Here is a 23728-nt window from a genome sequence, read left to right on the forward strand (position 1 = left end):
AATCAAAATTTGTTAGATGTTTATAAAATCGAGTTTCAAAAACAATATAAAGATAAAACATTGCATACTTCACGATATATATGACGTGTCACTTTTCATAAATAACCCCCTTCTAACAGAGCTTAAGGCATTTCCAGAAAATTTCATAAAACTTTTCTCTTAACTGCGTTACATAATATGTAGATAAATCTTTAAAACTTCTCATCAAAACATCCTCCATTTATCACTTCCAATTGTGTTTTCTCTCCTACCTCCCAGGCACAGAGGAACTCATTTTCTATTTATATCATAATAAATAAACTTTTAATTATTTGTATAAAATTATCATTATAATTATTCTAGAAAAACTCATTCGAATTTTTTCTAGAATAATTTATTGATTTATTTTAATATATATATATATATATATATATATAAAATCAATGACTATAACATTTATACATTATTATAACAACACAAGAATGTATTTTGACATCTTAAATCGCTTCACAAATAAGAAAATTTCGAAGTAGAATTAATTTAAAGAAAAATTTCTAGTGCTAAAGAATCTATACTAGAGAAAATAAATAAATAAATATTAATTATAATATTATTTATAATTCTATGTCATGTTATTGATCTCATAAATACTTTCAATGCAAATACATTTCTCATTCATAATGCAATCGTATGAATCATTAGCATATTTTTAAATATTTTATTTATGAGATTTTTATTTTTAACTTTTAATGACTCCGATGACGTCGAAATAATCCGAAAAATTTATTAAAATATATTTAAATTTAGAAATAATATTTTGTTTTTAATCATTACTTTATATAATTTCTTATTTATTACTTTTCTTGCTGTTATATACAACAGAGGAAAAGTATGGCGATTAGTCGAAAATTTTTTTTACATTTTTGGACTAGGGGGACCTTGAAACGTTCGACAAATGCAAAAAGATTTGAGGGATTTTTCTGTATGTGTGGGGGCACGATTTTGTTCGCCTTCTTTGAAGATTAATAATTCCTGTGCCTTTTGTCGAAAATTTCTGAAATTTTACAGGGAGATTTCTGTGTTAGGGGGATTGTTCCTATTAAATTTTGGTGGTTAAGGGTTGAGGAAGTGGGGAGATAGAGGGGGATCACATGTAGTATCTCGAGTGGGATCGGAATTAATGAAGATGTTATTTGCATTTACAATTTTTTAAAATAAAATTTGTTTCTACCGTCAAAATTAAGCATTTTGTTATATTATAATAATTAATAATATAAAAGTTTATAAAATAAAATATCATAATAGATGGAACCACACGAAATTTTAAAGTTTAGCTGAAAAAAATACGCAACTGGTTGCTGGATTGTAATGATTTATTACTTTTATTTCATATAATACTTGTATTCTCCTCTTTATTTATTCGCAAGTAATTTAAATATTTGAATTTTATATAAATTAATTCGTTAAAATAATTGCTTTCAATTCAATTAGTCCATTTTTTTTCTTTATAAAATTGTTGAAGTGTTTATTAATTAAATTGATTTTTAAATTGTTAAAGGTATTGATGTTCCACTCCTCATCCTTTATCTTTAAAGTCGAAGGGGGTGGGGAACTGCAGTACTTCTATTTAAAGAATCTAGGAATCAACATATGTAATTGTATCGTGAATCGATCGAATTGGCTAATTTTAGGTTGGGAAATTTCAATGACAAACAGTAAACTTGATGTCTTTTTTTTAACGTTAAAAATCTAATTTATTTGTTTTTTTTCGACCTATAAAAAGTTAATTGCGATGTTAAAGCTACCCCCAATCTCAATACAAGATTTTTCTGCTTTTATATTAATTTTTATAAAAGTGTATATACAATTTTATTGTTTCTGGAGAGAGAATGATTTTTTCTAATGAGTTTATAATTGAAGTAAAGGGCATCGACGATGGGAAAATGAGGGAGGGTAATAACTTTGGCTCCGTTTAGACGGGTAATTTTCCTTATATTATTTATCCGCGCTTTTTCATACATATAAAGAGGTCATCGATTAAAAGCAAAAGACGTAGACTCTTTTGCTAAGATTGTTGTCTCCTTTAAAGTCACGTGATTTACAAAATTTTAAAAGAAGAATCGACTCTTTTATGTTTAAATACTCGGCTCTATCAGCAGAATACGAAAATTATAATTAAAATTAAAAAAGAAAATTTCATTCAAAAAGTTTAATTAATTCATCGAATCGGCAAACAACGGATATGAGTAAATACGACGTCACCGGAAGAGATGGCATGTGACGTCAGCGGAGAGTAGGGGCGGCATCTGGTGTACGCGATAAGGTTACGATGGTATGTTATTAAGGTAGGAAAGATTGAAGAAATTAGGTGACGAATGAGTTCTCACGAAGATCAAACGATAATTCGGGGGTTGCACAGAGGGTTGGTTATCGAGATAGATTATCATGTCTCGAGACTACGCTACGAGAATTGTACAAACCCAACCCAGAATGTATCAATCCATTTCACAACCGCCATCGGTACACGGAAGTCCAGTTTCAGCCTTTAGGGTGATTCCATCTCCATCCCAGCAAGCACTAAGCCGCCACGGAAGAATATTCGGCATAAGCAGATCGAGCAACAGTAGTCCATTAACTGTATCACCGGAGATTGTTTATTTCGATCCCAATTTTGCAAACCTGGATTCTCAATCGTATGAGATGGAAGGGAGGAGCACTTCCCATAGAAGTCGATCAGCAACGAGAGTCTCCGGTAGAAATTATCATTCGTTAGAAAGAGAGCCAATGTCTGCTAGAGAGAGATCCTTGGATCGTATGGAAGCTAATGCCAGGCACGCAAGAGTACGAGACAGATCACTCGATCGTGCATTTTATAGAAGCCGAGAAGATCAGGATATTTACGTTAATCACGAAATGATGCCCAACAGTGATCCTTCTTATCGCGGTTCCTATCCACCGGATTCGTCTAGGCAGGGTTTCAGTCGAGATAGTTTTATATTAGAACTTCAAACTAGATTGAATGAACTACAAAATCAATACGGTAATGTGAAAAGAGAATTGGATTCTACTAATCAAAAACTCGGTTCAAGTATGCATAGCATCAAAACTTTTTGGAGTCCAGAATTGAAGAAAGAAAGGGCTTTAAGAAAAGAAGAGGCTGCTAAGCATACATTGATTAATGATCAGATGAAAATGCTAAGAACTGAGAATCAGGTTAGACACGAAAGGAATTGCTTTTTTATATTATTTTATTGGTAAAATATCATTTTATTTCTATATTTTAACCCGCGGTCTGCCTCTATAATTTAAGTTTATCGCGGATGAGTGTGCGTGTGCTTCTGAAATTATTTATTTATAAAACTATAATCTTTATAAATATTACATTGATTTATAAATTGAAAATATTTTTATAGCATTTTTATGCTTTTACTACAAACTATAAAATACTTTTAGTGAAATATATATATCTAAAATATAAATTTTAATCTGTGAAATTTTGAATTGTTTTAAATCAAGTTCAAATATATATATATATATACAGGCTTCATTTTTACACATTATACAGAATAAATAAATATAATATATATATTATCCAAAGTAGGAACTGAAGATGCATCTCTTATTTGGAATTTATATAGAACCAGCCTTATTAATACACATTTATCATTCTGTTAATATAAGTTTAAAAAAAGTAATTATATGAAATGGTTTTATTTCGAAGATGATTTAAATTCATTTCTATTCTCAAAAAATAATTTTTTAGTCTATTTTACCTATTTATTTGTTACGATTGATACATAAATTAAATTTATATTTGTTATTCGATCATTCTTTATTAATATAAAAATCTAACATGAGTATTCACAAAGATGTAGAATTTCTAAAATTAATTTTTTGATCAAGTTAAAAATGTTTAGATTACCCTGCATAAGAGACTTGATTTTTGATTATTTGTTATTCATTTAAAGTAAAGAATACATTTTTGAATCTTTATTTGGTTAATGTTACCTATGGTAGCAAACATGGCGGCTCGTTTCTGAAACAGTGGGGAATAAATTACCATAATTATTGCCAACCAAATTATTACAATAGGGGTAATTTATTAGAATAGGTTAGGTTAGGTTAGAACGTGCGTCTCCACCGTTTCAGAGACGAGCCGCCATGTTTGCTACCATTGGTAACATTAACCCTTTATTTTTATTCTTTTCCACGAGTTGACACTAAGATAGCCTTTTTTTGAGTCCATTGTGGGTTTGACCAGGCCCGTATTGGCGTGACAAGAGCCAGAGGCTGATTTATATGGGATAAACCATTCCCAAAAACTTCCTGGGATTTTTTTGACTGTCTGGATTTGATCCTGAATCTCCAGAACAGTAGAGTGATGCTTTAACTGTCTTGTCTGTCTGGCCAGGCAGCCATTCTTTTGGGTTTATGCCAAATATTGGGCTATGATTTAAGAATATTATAATTTAACATCTAATTTAGAAGATGAAGATATGAAATTAATTCTTACATATAGATCTGTCACTAGCAATATGCAGGAAAGGATTTTAAATATAAAGGATTTAATATTAAAGCAAAAATTAATCATAATTTCTCACAGAATTGGATAGCTTAACTGATAATTTGCTTATTCAATTGTTCAATATTTTTCCTTTTCTAGATCTTTCTAAATTTATTATTATTGTTACTATAACTGGTATGCAAGTTACGATGATATATCATTTATTGAGACAATTTTTCTGAATTATAAATAAACTTAACTAGCCAAATCCCAATAAAAATTATTTAAAACTATAAAATCTTTATTTTACAATTATTTATAGATTATTATTTTTAAATGAATAAAATGTAAATGGAATGGAAGTGTAATAGAAAATAAGAAAAATCTCATTTTCTATTATAGAGATCAATAAATGTGATCAAAAATATAGAGATCAATAATGTGCAAATTTTGAAAAAGATTGAAATATGAAACTAAAAAAGTTATTGAATTGCAATAATTTAAAACTAAAAATGAAATAGGAATAAAAATTGAACAAAAATTTCTAATAACACTAAAGAAGTTTAAAAGCACAATAATTTATCATGAGACTCGAAAATTGTTTTGTCTGTTAAGATTTTAAATAGTTTTTACATTTTCTTGCAAAATTCATTCATTTATCCATCCCTTCTAGTAAATATTATTGGATCATTTGCATATCCAAGAAAATCATACAAGTCTTACATTTTTTCCCCAAGTGATATTATTTTAGCACTAGTCTTTAACATTGAATTTGAAAAGGTGAGTAGATCAATAATAAATGAGTATACTGAATAGAAAATATAGTTGACATTTTTTATTTTTTAAAATACATGAAAAGAAATCGCTTGCAAAATTTTTACTTGAAAAGAATATAAAATTCTTCCTATTTTTATTATATTTATCGGACTATTCAAAGAACTTTTTAACCTATAAATTTATTCAACTATTTCTAAAAATTTTAAAAATTATAGTTTGAAAGTAATAAAATTTTTATTGAGTTTATGATGACAATAGCTTTTATTCATTGTTAAAATTAAAAGTTAAAAATCACTATATGGTGACATATAGAATTTTTTGTGAATGAATGAAATATCATTTAAAAAGTATTTGGAAATAGTGTAGTTATTATTTTTTATTCAAAAATAAAAACAGTTTCTTTTTTAAATACAAATTACCTCGTCATAATTGGATTCAAACTGCAAGGTACTTTTAAAATTTTAAGAAAATTTTAATTTACTTTTAATTGAAATGATATTTGCAGTATCAGTTTCAGTTGGCATTAACTGATTTTCCAGAAAAATATTCACATCTACAATTATCTGTATATTATTGATATTAAAGTTCATTCTTTATGTAATGCTAATTATTAAAACATAATTCATAATTTTTGACACAAAACAATTGGTCAATTTATCATAGGCTAAATTAGAAATCATCTTAATGTAAAGCACATCATCCCAAAATTATATCATAGTTGACATGCATTCAATATACAGACCAAAACACCTGAAGACAACATATTTTGTTTGATTTTTTTTAGTTTTTATGAGAATATCATCAACAGAAGAAAAATTAACTCATTAATAAGATATCAGAAATTTTGGTCATAAAATAATTTCAAAATGTAAAATTATTTTCTTCTGGAACTTTGGTCCTAAAGCAATTAGAAGAAATGAATGTGTGGATTATCTAGCAGAAAAAATTTTTCTGAGAGCATTACCTTTGCTTATTCTAATATCTCATTTGTTCTAACAGATATATTTTAAATAAAAAACTAATACAAATACATGGCTGGCGTTATTCACATTTAATAAATATAAATACGACTTTACAAAGATAAAACTTTGCATTTTGTCCTTCCTTTTCAGCGTTCACACCATCAGCAGTCCTTAAAGGACTGCTGATGGTGTGAACGCTGAAAAGGAAGGACAAAATGCAAAGTTTTATCTTTGTAAAGTCGTATTTATATTTTTTATATTTATTAGATATATTTTAATGTAAGCATTTATGCAGTAAAGCAAGATAATTGGAAAAATGCTGAGACAGCAAGTTCACTTTTATTTTGTTTTGAGTATCTCAGACAAAAAGAAACTAAAAATGATTATCCAAAAATTTTCTATTAATCAACTAGCCACTAACAGAAACTTATGAAAAATACATTCACTGTCAGCTTCACAGAGAGCCTTGAGATGGTAATCAGATGAAATACATCACATATTCTTTTCATCTGTACTATATATATCAAGAAATTTAACAGAATCTAACAGATATTTACTTTGGCATATGACTATTACAGTAAGTTCTGTTAAATTGATAATACACTGACTTTTCTTTTGTTTCCAGCAATGCCATCAATATACACGAAAGATCAATGTATTATCAATTTGTACAGCAGTACCAGATTGAAAGAATAATAAGTTTTTTAAGTTCTGTTAATTTTAAGTTGATTATTTAGTCGGTAAGTTCTAATAATTATTGTGCTTTTAAACTTCTTTAGTGTTATTAGTAAGTTGATATTTAGTAGGCCAACTAATAATAAAAATCTTATAAAATCCATTTATACTTCAGTTTTATTCAACCTAATATATATAGTAAAATGGTTTCACAATTTCAAAAACAACAAAAATATTGTAACATCCTGCTATATTGTCTACAAATGAAATTTAAAGATTACGAAAATAATTTATTCAACAAATTTAGAAAAATTTAACTGAATATTAAAAATAGATTTACAGTAATGCTATTAGATTAAAATATACTCATTGCCATAAAAATTACCACACCAAAAAGGAGTTGTTGGAATAAAATGAATTTGCACATCTGTAAGGGTAATGGTGATTTAAGTTAGTAATTACAAGATGAATGCAAAAGGATCTTTTGTTGCAGGAAAAACTACAAATGAAAGGTAGTATCCTATTGGACAATCTCTAGCACAAATACACAATGTGATATGGCGAGTATGGAGGCACATGGTGTCCTACAGCATCTCGGTCCACACTTGCTGCGAGCAGTCGTCTAGTTTGGGCCAAACTCCTAGGCTATCCAACTTGGCATTCCAGGTGATCCCAGACATGTTGGATCGGTGACAAATTGGGACCAGGCAGGCCAGGGAAGTGTGGCAATGTGGTGGAGGCAGTCCTGTGACATCGTTGCTGTGTATGGTTGAGCATTATCCTCTTGTAAAATGGCTCTTGGGAGCCCTGCCAAGAGAGGCAACACATGCAGCAGTAGGATGTCACTAATATACTGCTCAGCTGTCATGATCCCTTGGATCACTACTAGAAATGACTGGATGTCATATGTGATGGTGTCCCAGACTATCACACCAGCTGTGGGGTGGTGTGTTGCTCCATAGGAAGCAGGATTGAGGTATTCACTACAGAGCCTCCAGACATGAATACAACCATTTTCAGTGTCCAAACTGAATCTGGATTTGTCACTGTAGACAACAGTTCCATTCTGTTATGATTCAATCCCATCAGGAGCAACACCACTCCAAATTGAGGTGACAGTGGGTGGTGTCAATGGCAGTGCATGTAATGGCCACTTTGATACCAAATGTTTCTCACCCAGGCATCTCAAAATACAGTAGTATGGACAGACACAGGAGCCTGTAATGATGGTGCCACCTGTGTCCAGATGGCAGACAACCATATTGTCTGCCATCTGGACACATCTATCTTCATGCTTGTTGGAGGTTCAGGTGGTCCTCCCTGCCAGTGGCCTGTTGAGGATGTCCTGAGTTTGAGTGTCATGTATGTGAGCTCTCTCTTGTCCACTGGTCCCAACACCTCCTCACGATGTTGTCAGAATGGCCTAGGGTGGTGGGAACACCTCCTCACGGTGTTGTCAGAATGGCCTAGGGTGGTGGGAACACCTCCTCACGGTGTTGTCAGAATGGCCTAGGGTAATGGGAACACCTCCTCACGGTGTTGTCAGAATGGCCTAGGGTGGTAGGCTATTTGTGAGATAATCATTCTCTCAACTCTGTGATCTTTCCCCTCTCAATTCTGTTAGTTGTACATATTGGTTTTGATTACAGAGTAAAGGCATCTCTAGTGATACAACATCCCTCTGCAACAGGTAAACTACAGACAGGATGCCTTTATGTGCTTTTTTTATAGGCCAAGAGGGACAAACTTTAATGCCCTCTGCTGGCATTATGCAATGAGCAATCATGCTATAATTATTTCCATATCTACTTGAAACTTATCTGTATGCCCTGTTTCACAGCGATGTGACAACTCCTTGGTAGACTAATTTTTACGGCAATGAGTGTATATTTAGAATGTTTCTTTACTTTGGTTTAATTCAAAAACTTTTCTATTTCAATAACATGTAGCTCATTATTGTTTTTGAAATTAGATTGTGTGCTCTGTATTTACCATTATTATTATAAGATATTCAAATGTTATCACATTTGTCATTCATGTTGTCAATAAATTTCTGTAACATCAAACATATACTGTTGACATAAACAAAAATCACCTTTGTAATCTTTGCAATGTATTTATTAAAGAGAAATGTTTTCAATCAGTTTCACTGACCTTTTTCAGTTAACAACATCAAATAAAAGAATACAATTTTTGATGATGTTAACTGAAGAAGGTCAGTGAAACTGATCAAAAACATTCTTAATTTTAATAAATACATTGCTAGGATTATGAAGGTGATTTTTCTTTGTCAATACTTTTCCTAATTACATACTACCATTTTAAACATATACTGTAATTTACAATGTGTTCTTCACAGATATTGTAATATTTTATATTCCCAATACTAGATATCTACATCTAACATTATGCATGGACATTACTGGATTTAGGCAATATAAGCACATGCTTAAGGCATCAAGGAAAATGGAGCACTATTGAAAGTTTTCATTGCCTGATTTATCATGGACCATAAGGTAGAAAACTGCAAATAGTGCAGCTAAACTCTCACAATAAATGAAAAAATTAAAGTATTTGCCATCATCATTCATTTTGAAAATTTTACTTTATTTTATTATTTTTTTATATTTTGAATTACACATATTGTATATGGGATCACCTAAATCTTTTAAAGTGCTTAGCCCTCTAAAAGTCTTAATCTGGCCCTATGCATAGAGAATATCTATCTCTCATTATCATTATAGATATTTGTATAATCTGAAAATTTCTGAATATTCATAGCATTCATATAAATTGTAATTTCTGAAAGCTGGAGTTTAGGTTGACTTTTTTGAACATAGATATAAGTACTTTTTCAGCATTGGAATAGATGATTTACAACATTTTCAACTATTAAAAACATCTCCTCGAATTACTGGAGTTAAGCAAACAAAAACAAAATCTTTAAATACCAGTAACACAACTTTAATGAAAACTATGAAGCCTTCTTCAAGGTCTGCCTCAGGTTTTTTAAAGAAATTAATTCCAAAATGGAATGCTAGAACAATAATAATCGAAAAATGAATTTTTAAAGTTTTCAAACGACTCATACCATGTCCAAATTCAAACAGTAGATAGACTAAAAATCATAAATGTATGACCATGTCATATATATACATTTTAAGATATACACAGTGTCTGAGATGAATTAATATAGGTTAACTTTGCCTGAATTTTTTGTAAAGATACCTCCACGCATGCGATACCATGTTGCAGTCTTTAAAGTTAATACACTTGCCAGTCAGGCTGGCTTTATATACTTCCAATGCCTCCAGGTTACAAAAATGGTCCATTTGATAGGTCTGCCTAATTAACTTGGTGTTCTGGAGGTCTGTATGCATGTCTGGGTCAGTGGCATATGTGAACAAGGCGGTGGTGTGCCTGTTGTAATGTCATATTGATGCTCCCATACCGTCTTTCATATTGATTGTTTAGTTGAGCTAATATAAACTACATCTCTTCGGAATCTATCGTCCCTTACAGTATACTATACACTGCTTTGGTCTATCTTATCTTTCATGTTGCACAGCAACCTATATATTGTACTGGATCTTCATGCAAAGTTAACCTATATTAATTCATCTCAGACACTGTGTACATCTTAAAATGTATATATATGATTTGGCATATATATATATGGTCATACATTTACAATTTTTAGTCTATCTAACGAAAAAATTGTTTGAATTTGGTACATGGTATGAGTCATTTTGAAAATTTTAAAAATTAATTTTGCAAATATTATTGTTCATACATTCTATTTTGGAATTCATTTTGTTAAAAAACCTGAGGCTGGCGTTGGAGAAGGCCAAAAATGTTCGTAGTTTTTGTCAAAGTTGTGTTGCTGGTATTTAAAGGTTTTGTTTTTATTTTCAACTACATTCAGTAGTCTGCTTCAGGTCTAACTGGAACTTCTTATTTTTAAAAACTGGAATGCCTCAATGTTCTAAAATGTATTAGAGATTTTTTAAATTATGTAATTGCCTTATTATGTTCTATGATGTCTACTCCAAAATTAAAATTAATGATCACTATTGGTTGAGATTCAATTTCTTAGCAAGGTCTATAAAATTATATAGCTATTAGATTTTGGCTTTATTCTACCTATGTATTATCATAAAATATTTGCTATGCAGTCAACACCATCTCAAAAGCATCCAAAGATGGAAATTGTACATTGACACAATTTCCATCTTTTGGTGCTTTATAAATCTCTAAGATTTTTATGGTTCTGGTGTGTTTTTCATCAGACTGTCTTGGTTAGTTTAGCATCCTCTAGGTTCATCATCCCCTGTGTTCTGTGGCACTGTTAGTCTGTTAGGCTAACATTGTGACCAGTTTGTTGTGTTCAATGTTATATCTATGTTCTTTTAATCATGCCAAAAATGAAAATGATATACTAGTGTATATTTAAACCTATTATCATAGATGGGAATTCAGTAGACTCCCCAGTATTCTTTGGATATTCATCTGATCTTTATTATTTTGTAATATGTAATAATCTATATGCTGTCCAATCACATGAGAGTTGAAAAGTTGCTTCAGGATGCATTAAATGTTTCACTGTGCTTGTCTTTGCACGATGAAGCATTTGATGCATTAGAAACCTGTGACTTATTAATCATGCTTTTCTATTTGTACTGTAGTAAATAAAACCTAATACTAGTGTTAGGTTTTATTTACTATAATAGTGTTGATAATGAAACAGCTCAATAGTAGACCTACAGAAGATCACTGAAAATCATTATTCATAAAAATTTCATAATTTCTGAAATTAGTACTCTCTGAAATTGATCACATATTCTGAACCAATTATAGTGTGTGGATGATGAAAACAAACGAAAACAAACATTTTTGAACTTCTTTCGAGTCTTTCATTGGGTGTTTTAACAGAAGTGCCCATCTATTTTTGACATGCTATATAATGGGAAGGAGCCTCCCAACCCAAGCAGGCTCTCCGACATATAGAGTGTCCCTGTAAGGGATAACAGATATGATAGAAACCTGGTATGAATAGAGTCAACTAAGTGCTCCATGGGGATCAGATTAAAAGAACATCAGGCTGATATACGTCATGCAAGAACCACCACAGCCCTCTCTATGTATGCAACAGATCTGGATGTCGTAGCGGACTTTAACCAGGCAAAACTCATTACGGGCATTCTTGCTATGCTCCCCACAGAACAACTCAGATGGAGGCTGTGCACATTTTTAAATTCAGTTTTACATTTATGTGCATAAATTACAAACAGGAGATAGTTTTGTCAATGGCCTGGCAAGAGTTGATTGACAACACGGTTTAGCCGTTCGTTGAGTCCTAGCAGGGTGACTCTTTGTGCAGGCGCAATGTGGTTTTAATAATTTTTCAAACTTATATTCAAGCTCTTGTTTGAATTTTATTCCAAAAAAATGAAGAACCATCGAGGAATCGTTAAAGCCTGATGGAAGAAGTTTGAAACGTTTGTTTTTGATCTACACACCATAATTGGTTCAGAATACGTGATTAACTATATCCTGGTGTGGGGAGTGGTTGTTTTCTCTGAAATTGATTTTGGTTAATTGATTTTCAGATATTGACACTCATTAATCCAAAAACTGCTTATTCTAACTAACCTTGTTCTTATTACTACTAAATGTTCCAGCTAAAAGCAAAAAAAAATTGCAGGTTATTTTTTTAAAATGTGATGAATTTGTAAAATTAACATGTAATACATATTTTAACATAAACATTGTGCCAAATTTTTGGCATAAAAATAATTTTTAAATACATATATTTTTCTGAATCTCTTTTTTGACTTCTTTATGAAGAAGTCAAAAAAAGAGGGCTTCTTCTTTAGAGGGTGGTTCATTTTAATCAATCCACTGGTATAACTAAAGAATATGCATTCTACAGAAAAATTCATTACATCAAAATTGTTAAGACCACTGCAAACTAGGCAATGCTGTCGCTTTCAACATGACATCAGAACCAATTTTTATGATCATGTGACTGTTTTGCTTTAACGATTGAGCAAATTCGCTCTTTGTGATGTCACTCGTAACTTAGTTCTACAGAACTAATGAATGCTTTGTCTACCCCTCTACAAACTATTGTAAAATGATGATGACCTACAATGACAACTTCCATTTGTTGTCTATTTGTTAAAAATTTAATAAATAAATGAAAATGAATTCGAGAAACCCAATAGATTTATAAATTTGAATAAAATCAACAAAATAATTTATATTCTTACTTCTGTGAAAATCTATCAAACAGCTCTGTTTTGTAATCTCAGTGTAGTAAAGACATGGCCAAAACATGAAGCACAAATGCATTCTTTTTTTGTGGCCTATGGTACATGCTCCTTTCTTGCAAACTTTCAAATGTGCATAAGCATTGTCTATTGCCACCTGAAAAATCAAATTTCTTGAATCTGAGAGGTGTCAGATGGACTGCCTTCTTTCCATCGAAGGGTATGACATAGAGTGATGTTGAGTCTATGATGGCAATAGATGGCCATCAAGCAGGTGATGGTCCAACAAATTTGCTTCAATATTGCCCAGTTTCTGGAGGCCTTTAGACTTTAAGGTGGCCACAAGATGGTTCTGTTGGTTTTGTTATAGATGGCACTACAATCTGTGAAAATGAGGTCAGTTTCATTTTCTTAAGTGGAAACCCCAAATTTTATTGCATATTATGATTCTACATTAAAAATATAAACAAAGTTTTATGTGAAACGTTTTTTTCTGAAAGATACACTTATCAGAAGTTAGGAGCAATTGAAGTTTTAAGTGGCTGTCACATTGCACACATGAAGGTCAATGGATATCTATGAAGTTCATTGAAAAAAGGATAAAAAATGCTAAAAAGTCATTAGAAAACTATATTATTATTTGATAGAATTAAGAGCAACACCTTCTCTTTGTTACAAATTTGATGGCTTTAACACAAGATGGACTGACACAAGCTTTTGTATCAGTCCATTATTTGAAGAAGAAAAGAATGATTCCACCAAATAGTAGTTTTCTAATGATTTTTGTATTTCTCATATTGTGGAAATTCCAATATCACATAATCAGTAACTGTTTTGTCAACTCAGACACTTCCTGCTACATAACAAAGGTGGCTAAATAACATAGCATGTTATTTAGCCACCTTTTTATTAGAGAAATGACTCATAACTTTCATAAACAAGAACTTGATACAGCATCTGTTTACTATAAGCAGTTTGGTACAGCTATTGGAATGTTTACATGACATTACATTATGTGATGATGAATATATGACTGTTATGGACTTTCAAACCCTCTATTTGTCCATCAAACTTCTGTCATTTTTTTGTCACCTCAGAGACATCCTGCTACATAATGTCAGTTTGACACACAAATGCCATTCCAACATCTTAGAATTACACATTGCTATAAATCCTGTTTTGAGATTTTGAGTTTGATAATAGAGTTTACATAGAGGACAGGGGTGTATCTATGGATATCTATGGCCCCACATCAGGATTACTATGCAAAATGGTGCTTAACAATTTGAGAACAATATCTACCTTTATTTCAACAGCAATTATCATATATGCTTGTTACATAGACTGCTTTTTCATCTTATGGCAACCTAAACCAAATATACAACACTTTCTTAATGTGTGTAATGACAACCCATATGGACTGCTGCTACAGGTGGCACAAGAAAGCAACAAGTACACTTCTACTAGAAGTACACTTCTTAGACATAAATATAATGTTCGAACAAGGATTACTATACATGAAGATCTAACTGCCATTCTGTTTTCATACCATACCTCTTGCATGACCTATTCCATATAAAATTTTCTACGTTGAAATCATTAATAAGAAGGACTTATACCTTCTGGACTAACATAAAATAAGATACTTTAAAGAATTAGATTATATTAGAGTGGTGGCATGTCAATATGGATACACTAAATAAGGTGATAAATTCACTAATTAATTTCTTCAAAACACTTAAAGACAGTAATACAATAATTAAAATGGAATGAGTTATTTTGAATTACACTCATGCCTTTGACCATATACATAAATATGCTCTACATCTCATACAATCCTACTGCTTTCGAGATTCTGCATAATGACAAAGAAACTGTACAATCTCTCCTGTAAGTTGGAATACCTATATCTGAATACCTATATCTGACAACCAAACATAAGTAGAGTTGACATATTTTGAAGTCACAGCCATAAATCAAGACAATAGAATGAATAAGCACAAATGGACTGTAAGAAAGTGCATAATAATAATACAAATATAAACATTCAAAAAATGGTTACATTAAAGCCAAACAATTGCTGGATTATATTGGGCTATATTAATGCTACTGTTAGTAATTAAATGTTAAGTAATTGGGCCTAGATGTAAGTATCAGGTGCCAGCACTTGATAAATTTAATAGTTATAATTAAATTAATATTTAATTAATCAGGGCCGCCTGTCCCTAAGCTTTCCATATATGATCTCAGCTTTTATCTATATAACTCCGTTCTTGAGATTGAAGAAAAACGGACAAACCAACAATAGTGGGAATTTATATACAATTTTTTCAAATTGCAGCCCAATAAAATTTAGTGATTAGTCAATACAAACCCTAGCTTTTGGAATGTGCAAAGTTGGTGTGTTATAGGATTTTAAACCATATTTACAAAATTATTATTATATTGTTTGGCCATTTGGAGTAATTTAATTGTTTTCGGTTATAATAATTTGACTTTGAATTATAAAATTTCTATGCTAGGGACTATAATGAATTCAGCTTTATTTTTTCCATGGAATAAGAAATTGGTCCAGTTTAATGATAACACAAATGTTTTCTACTGTTTTTAACAATCACCCTCCATGACATTAACCAATAATTTGTGTATTAGAACATTTTAAATTATATATTTTTTTCATTTTGTTCTTTTGTAGAACAGTTTTAACCTGAGGATGACCATTAAAAATGGTAGAAAATGTTTGTCTTATCATTAAATTTATTAACAAATATCACGCTCAGCTCTTTAAAATACTTAATGAATCATCCAACACCTAATTCTGAGAACTGCTTATTTAACAGACATTAATGTTTTCAACCCAATATGATGGGCCATCTTCAGATGCAACGGAAATTCGAATGTATTTTGTACAGTATATAGTATTAAATTTATTTATTATGTGCAGGATTTTTGGTGTTCTTGTCATTGAAATGTTATGTTTTTCAAAATCAACATTGTGCCATTTGTTTCAGTCAGACAAATTAAATTTTGAAAAATAAACAAATACTTTCATTTCATATTACAGAACTGTTTTAGGTTAATATTCAAACAAATGTTGTTTCAACTCAATCATCCAGTATTGTTATGTCCCTGAGATCAGTGATTACATCAGTTAAGCCAGCAGTTGAAAGATTATATTCCTTGAAATGAGGGGAAATAAAGACTCTGGTCCCTCCAAGATTGTTTGCTTTCATAAAAATCCACAAAGAAAGAAAGAAATTATAATTCATGGTTGAAAAGTGCTGCTCACTGGAAAAACACCTACAAGCTATTATCCCACCTCTTGAAGAATATACTCTTTCAACTGTCAACTCAACTAATGTAGTCACTGATCTCAGGAATTCAAACAGATTGCAGTTTTAAAATTTTTAAGAAATCAAAAATAACTAAATTTTTATTTTAGTTTTATTAAATTTACCTTTAGTTGATAAATTTAATAAAAATAAATTAAAAATGCTTAAAAAAATAATGAATTGAATTAACTAAAATACAAGATGGATGTTAATGCATTCAAAATGGATTAAGAATAAAGGTTGGCATATTAATTGATTTATAAATGAGAAAATTCAAAGGTTTAAAAGAAAACAGTATATTAAATTTATCCACTTTTTTGAAATCAGATTAACTCCAGTTTAATCTATATTGCAATTTTTAAATTGTCAAGTGCCAAAAGCCAATGTGCACCAAAACTGTCAAAAATTTGCAGTTGAAAAAATGAAAAGGAAACTGGAGATTGGAATAGTTAATCTGATTTTGAAGAATGGATAAATATACTTTTTACTTCTTAAAGTGAATATTCTCATTTCTAACCAATCAGCACTCCAACCTTCATTTTTAATTCCATTTTAAATGCATTAATATCAATCTTTGTATTCCAATTAATTTTTTTTTAAATCTTAAAATTTGTTAAAAACTATATAATTAAGCTTTTAATTGTGTATTTTAGTTTGGAAGAGTTTTACAGATAATAAATAATTCTCTAATTGTAGAATAAAATTACTTATTTATTTAGTTTTATCAAATAAGTTGAAGGAACAAGGGAACAAATCTTATGCTACACTGTATCTAACAATCTGAGAAATTCCAAATGCTTTGTTAGATGATAAAGGATAGAACAACATATCATAGAAATCTTAAATGAAATTTTTTTCTCAGAAATAAATGTAAAAGTTTCAGTCAAATACACTTCAAATAACATGACGTATTATGATATAAATGGATTATACTAAACAGTTCCATTTTAACATTGGTATATTTCAGTAATATTTCATAGCTGAGATATAGTCATAAATACATTCATATTAATAAAAAACTAAATTAAAGTAAATAATACAATTTATGGGAGAACCGTAATAAATTAGTTAAAACATAATATCCATATTCAATTTCAAACATTAATAATTTTCTGAAATTTCCTAGTTTATTATCTGGTTATCAAAATATTTAATGATATAAATAGTATGGCATTTCATGAAGTGATGTCATTTTTAATGCCAAATTATTAAATAAGCTAATCTTAGATAATGTGATAACCATATGATGAACCAATGGATTTCAGTGCATTGTTAAATGTTTGATGATGATAACAGGATTTGTAATGTCATTCTAGATGTACACAATTGTCAGACATTATTTTCTATTTCTTTACTTAAACCAAGAGATAACAGATTATTTTCTATAAATATACAGTCACATCTAATAGAGCTAATGATCTTGTTCCAAACAGAATCTAATTGATAAGAAAGACAATGATGATGATAAATTTCAAGATAGTTACAACATGAATTTAACACATTAACAGCAAGCAATTATGCATTGTTACATTATCACCATGCTGGGCTCCATTCTCTCCACCTCAAATTAGTAGTCTTGCCCCTGTACATCATACTTTTCCTGTTAGCAATAGAGTCATGTCAGTCATTTATCTAACTCCTTTTAGGGGAAGATGTTTGAATTGAAATAACATGACTTTCAGTTTTCATTGGAAGTTCATATATAGTTAATCGGGGCCTCCTGCCCCTAAGCTTTCCATATCTGGTCTTGACTTTCATCTAACTCCATTCTCAAGATTAAAGAAAAGAAACATCAAAAATTTTTTTAACGTACAAAATTTTTCTACATTTTTGAAATTTTAGAACACAATGAACACCCATGGAACAAATTAAAGTTTAAATAAAATTTATTTTTAATTTTAGAAAAATTTTAAATACATTTAGACAAAATGGAACAGTTATCAGGTAAAATACATTAGAAATAGTCTATATTAGAAATAGTGTACATTATATCCATATGTTAAGTTTTCAGAACTTTATGCAATGACACCAAGAGTTTGGGAAGGTTTAGTGTGGCCAGTTGACCAGGTATGCCAGCACTTGGTCAACTGGAAGGGTATTATCTTTTACTGAGAAACACTCAACCACATGTCAGTTTGATGATAACAAAAAAAAAAAAAAAAAAAAAAAAGCAGTTAAGTTGGGAAATTTTAGATCATCATCTATACTCACCTAATTTAGTGCCATCAGACTTTCAATTTTTTTAACAATTACAGAATTATTTGAATGAAAAAACTTTTGAAGATGAGAACAACTAGAGGTAGACGTTAGGCACCTAACGTCTAGTTGTTTTTATTGTGTAATTTCTAAATTTAATATTTGTAGGATAATTTCTGCCCAATTATTTCAGTTGCTGGTTGGTTGATTATTAATACATCAAGTTATTGAGATGTCGATATATTTAAATTGTTCAAAACTTGTTAATATAATTAATTTATATTTGAAAATAATTTTTTTTTAATTTCATAACTTCTATAGGCAAAAGTAATGGATAATTATGGTTTCAGTCATAGATCTAAAATTACCAGAACTAGTAATGATCAAAACTGATGAAATAATAAACAGCATCACACAGATTATTCTGTATAAAAGATATGTTGATGATGGATTCATAGTATTTGACAGTGATCTTGTAGATCAGTGATTTTTCAAACCAGTGTGCCACAAAAATTTTTGAAAGTTATTAAATAAATTATTTTCAGAAGAAGCCCAAAGAATGGTAAGAGTGTCTGTCAAAATTGAAACTTCTTTAAACTGATTGTACAAGTTTTTCATTGTTATAATAAATAAATATATATATAATGTAGTAAAAAATATATATTCATAAGCAAAATTATATATGCATAATACCAGGTTATTTCATTTAAAATGAAATTTTCTTTAAATCAAAAATGTATAATTATCCATATTTAGTCCAAATTATTTTAACTTAGAAATAGCAGGACATTGGGCAGGTTTCTAAAGGCAATTATCATACCACTTTTAAATGCAAATTAAGACATAATGTTAATTGCTTTTCTTATATAAATGAAAATTATTACTTTAAATAACTATTGTTGTAACATGCTGCTATTTTAAGGAACAACAACAATGTTTTATTTAATCCACAAAAATTATAGACAAAAAGAATTAAGTTAAGTGGCAAATAATATGGTGATAGAATGTTTACAAACACAACTTTAAATCACATGATTTTTTGCCATGGAAATTTAATTGTAGGTTCAAGTATGTCATGAGATAAAAATGGTTGAAAAACACTGTTGTAGATGAACAGTCTGTTATGCATAAGATTGATAGAATAAATGAAGACATATAGTTTGAAGTAGAAAAAGAAATAAATAAAAAATTAAATATTAAATATAATTATAACGAGAACAGAGGATAATATAATTATAACGAGAACAGAGGATAATCTAATTATAAAAAAATATTAAAAAATCCATCTAACATACATAAAACAATAGATTTTCCATTCAACTGCACCAGAAAATATGAAATATAATTTTTTAAAATGTACCGTATGCAGATAAAATTAAAAATAGAACAACCAATGATTTGCAACAAAAAGAAAACAAATAGATGTTAAAATACAGTATTACAAATGATTAACTATTCAATACATATTTTAAATAAGTGGTTTAAAAAAATACAATAACAATATTAATACAAAAGTAAGAACGAAAGATAATATATATTTTATTTCTTTTCCATATATAAGAATTTTTTGTATTTTAAAAACTTAATTTACTGCCTTTCACAAAATCTGGAGAGCTACTTATTACTTACCTGAAAGTCTTCTTCTCCAGGCATTTTTTGAATAAGGGAGCAATCACTGTCCCATTAGTGGTCCCCTTATTCAAGAGAATGGTTTAAAAATGACTTTCTCCACATTCTCACAATGTGTGCCACATACTTAGTTTCTGCTTGGACCTTTTAACTTATTTTCAGTTTTGGAAACAATCATTCAAAATTGTTGACAGGGTGAAAGGGATGATGACAAAGTTTTGCAAATTCTATTTTTAATTTGAAGTCAACTGCTCCCAGGGTAGCAACTTATTTAGGTAATAAAAATTGAAGACATTTTTGGTATGATATGATACCATATCTGTTAGATTTGAAGTATGGTTAGGATGCACTCACTGAACAGATAAACCTAGTTTGCCTATTTTTTTCTTGTAACTCTCCAATATCATCTCTGCTGTCTTCTATGAAAGTTGCCATCAAAAAGTCCTGTGGCTGGTGTCAACTACTCTTATAGGTCTTACAATCTTTGTTTTTCATGGTCCTTCTTTTTTTTATATCAAGAGTTCTTAAGCGTTTTTAGTCGTATAGTGGACAACTTAGTCTCTGTAATTTTTTCACTATACTAAAAGTGTTGCTTTATAGCAACACTGATATAACAATTTTTAGGTTTGAGGTTTTATCTATTTCCTTCTCCAATGAGTATATCTATTTTCTTTAGAGAAAAATGGAATTCACAAGACATTAATTTTTGAAAATATCAGAGAGATAATTCTTATCTTGTCTTTATTACTGAAAATATTAAACTGATATCATTTAATATGAATTATTTTAAATATATATGTTAGACCATGAAATGATGTGAATATGTCAAGTGAATTTATATTCAAATTTTTATAGGTTTAAAATAAAATTTTCAAAATTAAAGTGTAACTATTTTTGTGTAAAAGTAAAAGCGTTAGAAAAATATAGTTATTTTGAACAGTTATGTGATATTAATTGTTATTGATTGACTATAAATAATTTTTATTGATCTCAGATTATTTCAGTTAATTCTAATTGATACCTACAGATACTAAATAATATGGAATGAATTAGATTACTTGAAATATTCCTATAATATTTAAAATTAAATTATTTTAGTAATAAGTTTTTAATTTCAAATGCAGTATTGATAAGTTCATTCATATCATTTTATATCCATTCAATATTTATTTATTTATTTGAATATGAAAAATAATATCAATTGATAGTTTTATTGGGGTGCATTACAATATATTATCAAGATTTAACAGAAGTTACGATACGTTTCATAGTTAAATATTATAGTTTTTAACTTGTTGAAAAGCTACAAGTGTGTGTGATAAATTCATGACATTTGACTCAGTATCAATAATATAAAAACTTAAAAAATGTGTAGATAAAAGTATTTTCCTTTAATACTATGGCTTCGTCAGTTAAATATAAAACAAAGCCACAGGAGAATAGAATTATTTTTAAATTTAAAATGGTTCTATATTTTAACTTGTGAGGCCATAGTAATAAAGATGAAAGAACTTTTATCTATACATTTTTTAAAGGTTTTATATTGTTAACTAAGTGTTTATCCTTGATACTATGTCAATTTCATGAACTTATCACACTTATTATATGTCACAGTTCAAAAAATAAAATGCAGCAAGAGTTATAAATCTCAATTATATACCAGTAATCAGTTTTGAAAGTATTATTTTAAAAATTTGACATCATTTAGAATAATTAATGTATGCAGTGTAGAAAAGTTCTTATTCTTTGTTAAATATGTAAATTATTGTCACATAAATGTTGAATGCCTTGTTAATCTGAAATGTATCTATTACTAATTTTGTATTTTTCTCTCCTCTATTATTTTTCAATAATAAATGGCAAACCATAGATTTAATTAGTTTGATCATATATTAAATTTTAAGATTAGGAACAATTAAATGTATTATACTAATAAATTTCTTATAGAAATCCAAATTAAATATTTTTCAATTTTATTTTTAGAAACAAGCTGCACTAATTCAACAGTTGGAAGAGGAACTTCGAATGGCTCATATGCGTAATCCTGATGTTGATGTACAACAACATTTAGAAGCTCTTTACACAGAAAAAGAACATATGACAAAAGAAATTTTTCTTCTCAGGGAAACAATAAAGGTAACAATAATAAATAAATTATCATAATAAAGCCAAACAACCACTGGATTACTTTGGGCTACTTTTATATTTAATTAATTATTAAATAATTTGGTGGATGTTTTTGGCTTTACAAATTTATTGGGTTTTGTGATGTTTGTTTATGTATTGTCATAATAATTATTAAAAATGCAAAATATCTGAATATGCTACTGTATATGATTTTTATTGATATGCTTTCATCTATAATTAGTATATATATTATCTGAGAACCATATGTAATAAGTTAAATGCTGCTATGTTGTGTATAAGTTTCAAAACACCTTTCTTTTTGGCCTTCTTTAGGTTAAACATAATTGGACATTCCAATTATGCTTAACCTGAAGAAGGCCGTTTAAGATAGTCATTAACATTGGTTTAAATAATTTAATTAAAGAATTTGCTAGATAAAAGAGAGAAAGGTGTTTTGAAACTTATGTACAGAAGTTCTAGCTTATTGCACATAGCTATGCAGTAATAATACAATTAAAATGCAAATGCTTCATTCAAAAAATTAATCATCATATAGTACAGAATGATAATATGCTATTTACATTAAGTACATTACATTACATACTATTTAAGTATAGATAATTTGTCAGTTTTGTAAAATTTTATTGGTTTTATAAATTCTGAAGTTAATTTAACATTTATAATACAAAGGGTATTTTTTAAATAAGGTCCGTTTTTTAATAATAAGAAAAATACTGTAAATATCGTTAAAATATATTTTTTCCCATATTCTACATACTTTTATCTACGTTTCTACATAATTTCCATTTTTGTTCAAACATTTGTCAAACTGCTCAAAAATTTTTTAAATTCCGACTTCAAAGAAATCTGCCGCCTGCCGCCAGAAGACCACGCCACTTGTCTTGTATGGCACGGCAGAGTTTTCTCAAGGTCACACAATAAGCATTAGAATTGATTGTTGTGCCTCTTGGCATAAAATCTAGTAACAAAGTTCCTTTCCTATCCCAAGAGACAGTTACCATGATCTTTCGTGCTGAAATCGAATAACAGATCGCATCTTACAGTCGGCAGGCGACTCAATTTTCTTAAACATTATAAACTTTTACAGTTCAGCACACAGACAGACGATACGGCTGAAAATGGCATCTAAACACGCGCAAAGCATGCTGAAAGCAGATGCTCATGCACACTGCTGCAATTGAGCGCCATTCTCATTCTCATTCACAAACGGACCTTATTTAAAAAATAGCCCTCATAATAATAATTATTATTACT

General features: G+C 29.4%; 1 protein-coding gene across 3 annotated transcripts in view; it reads left to right on the forward strand.

Moving 5' to 3' along the window:
• The first annotated feature begins 2271 nt into the window (after nt 1–2271).
• LOC136975518 (early endosome antigen 1-like) overlaps nt 2272–23728 on the forward strand; it is a 57101-nt gene continuing 35644 nt past the window's right edge. For all 3 annotated transcript variants that reach the window (XM_067270593.1, XM_067270600.1, XM_067270585.1), the window contains exons 1-2: nt 2272–3192; nt 22310–22462. In XM_067270593.1, the coding sequence (XP_067126694.1) occupies nt 2425–3192; nt 22310–22462 (921 nt within the window). In that variant the 5' untranslated portion in view covers nt 2272–2424. The remainder of the gene's footprint in view (nt 3193–22309; nt 22463–23728) is intronic.

The sequence above is a fragment of the Centruroides vittatus genome, unplaced genomic scaffold (genome assembly GCF_030686945.1).
Source record: "Centruroides vittatus isolate TY-2023 unplaced genomic scaffold, ASM3068694v2 contig_1089, whole genome shotgun sequence".
In the NCBI taxonomy this organism is placed as follows: domain Eukaryota; kingdom Metazoa; phylum Arthropoda; class Arachnida; order Scorpiones; family Buthidae; genus Centruroides; species Centruroides vittatus.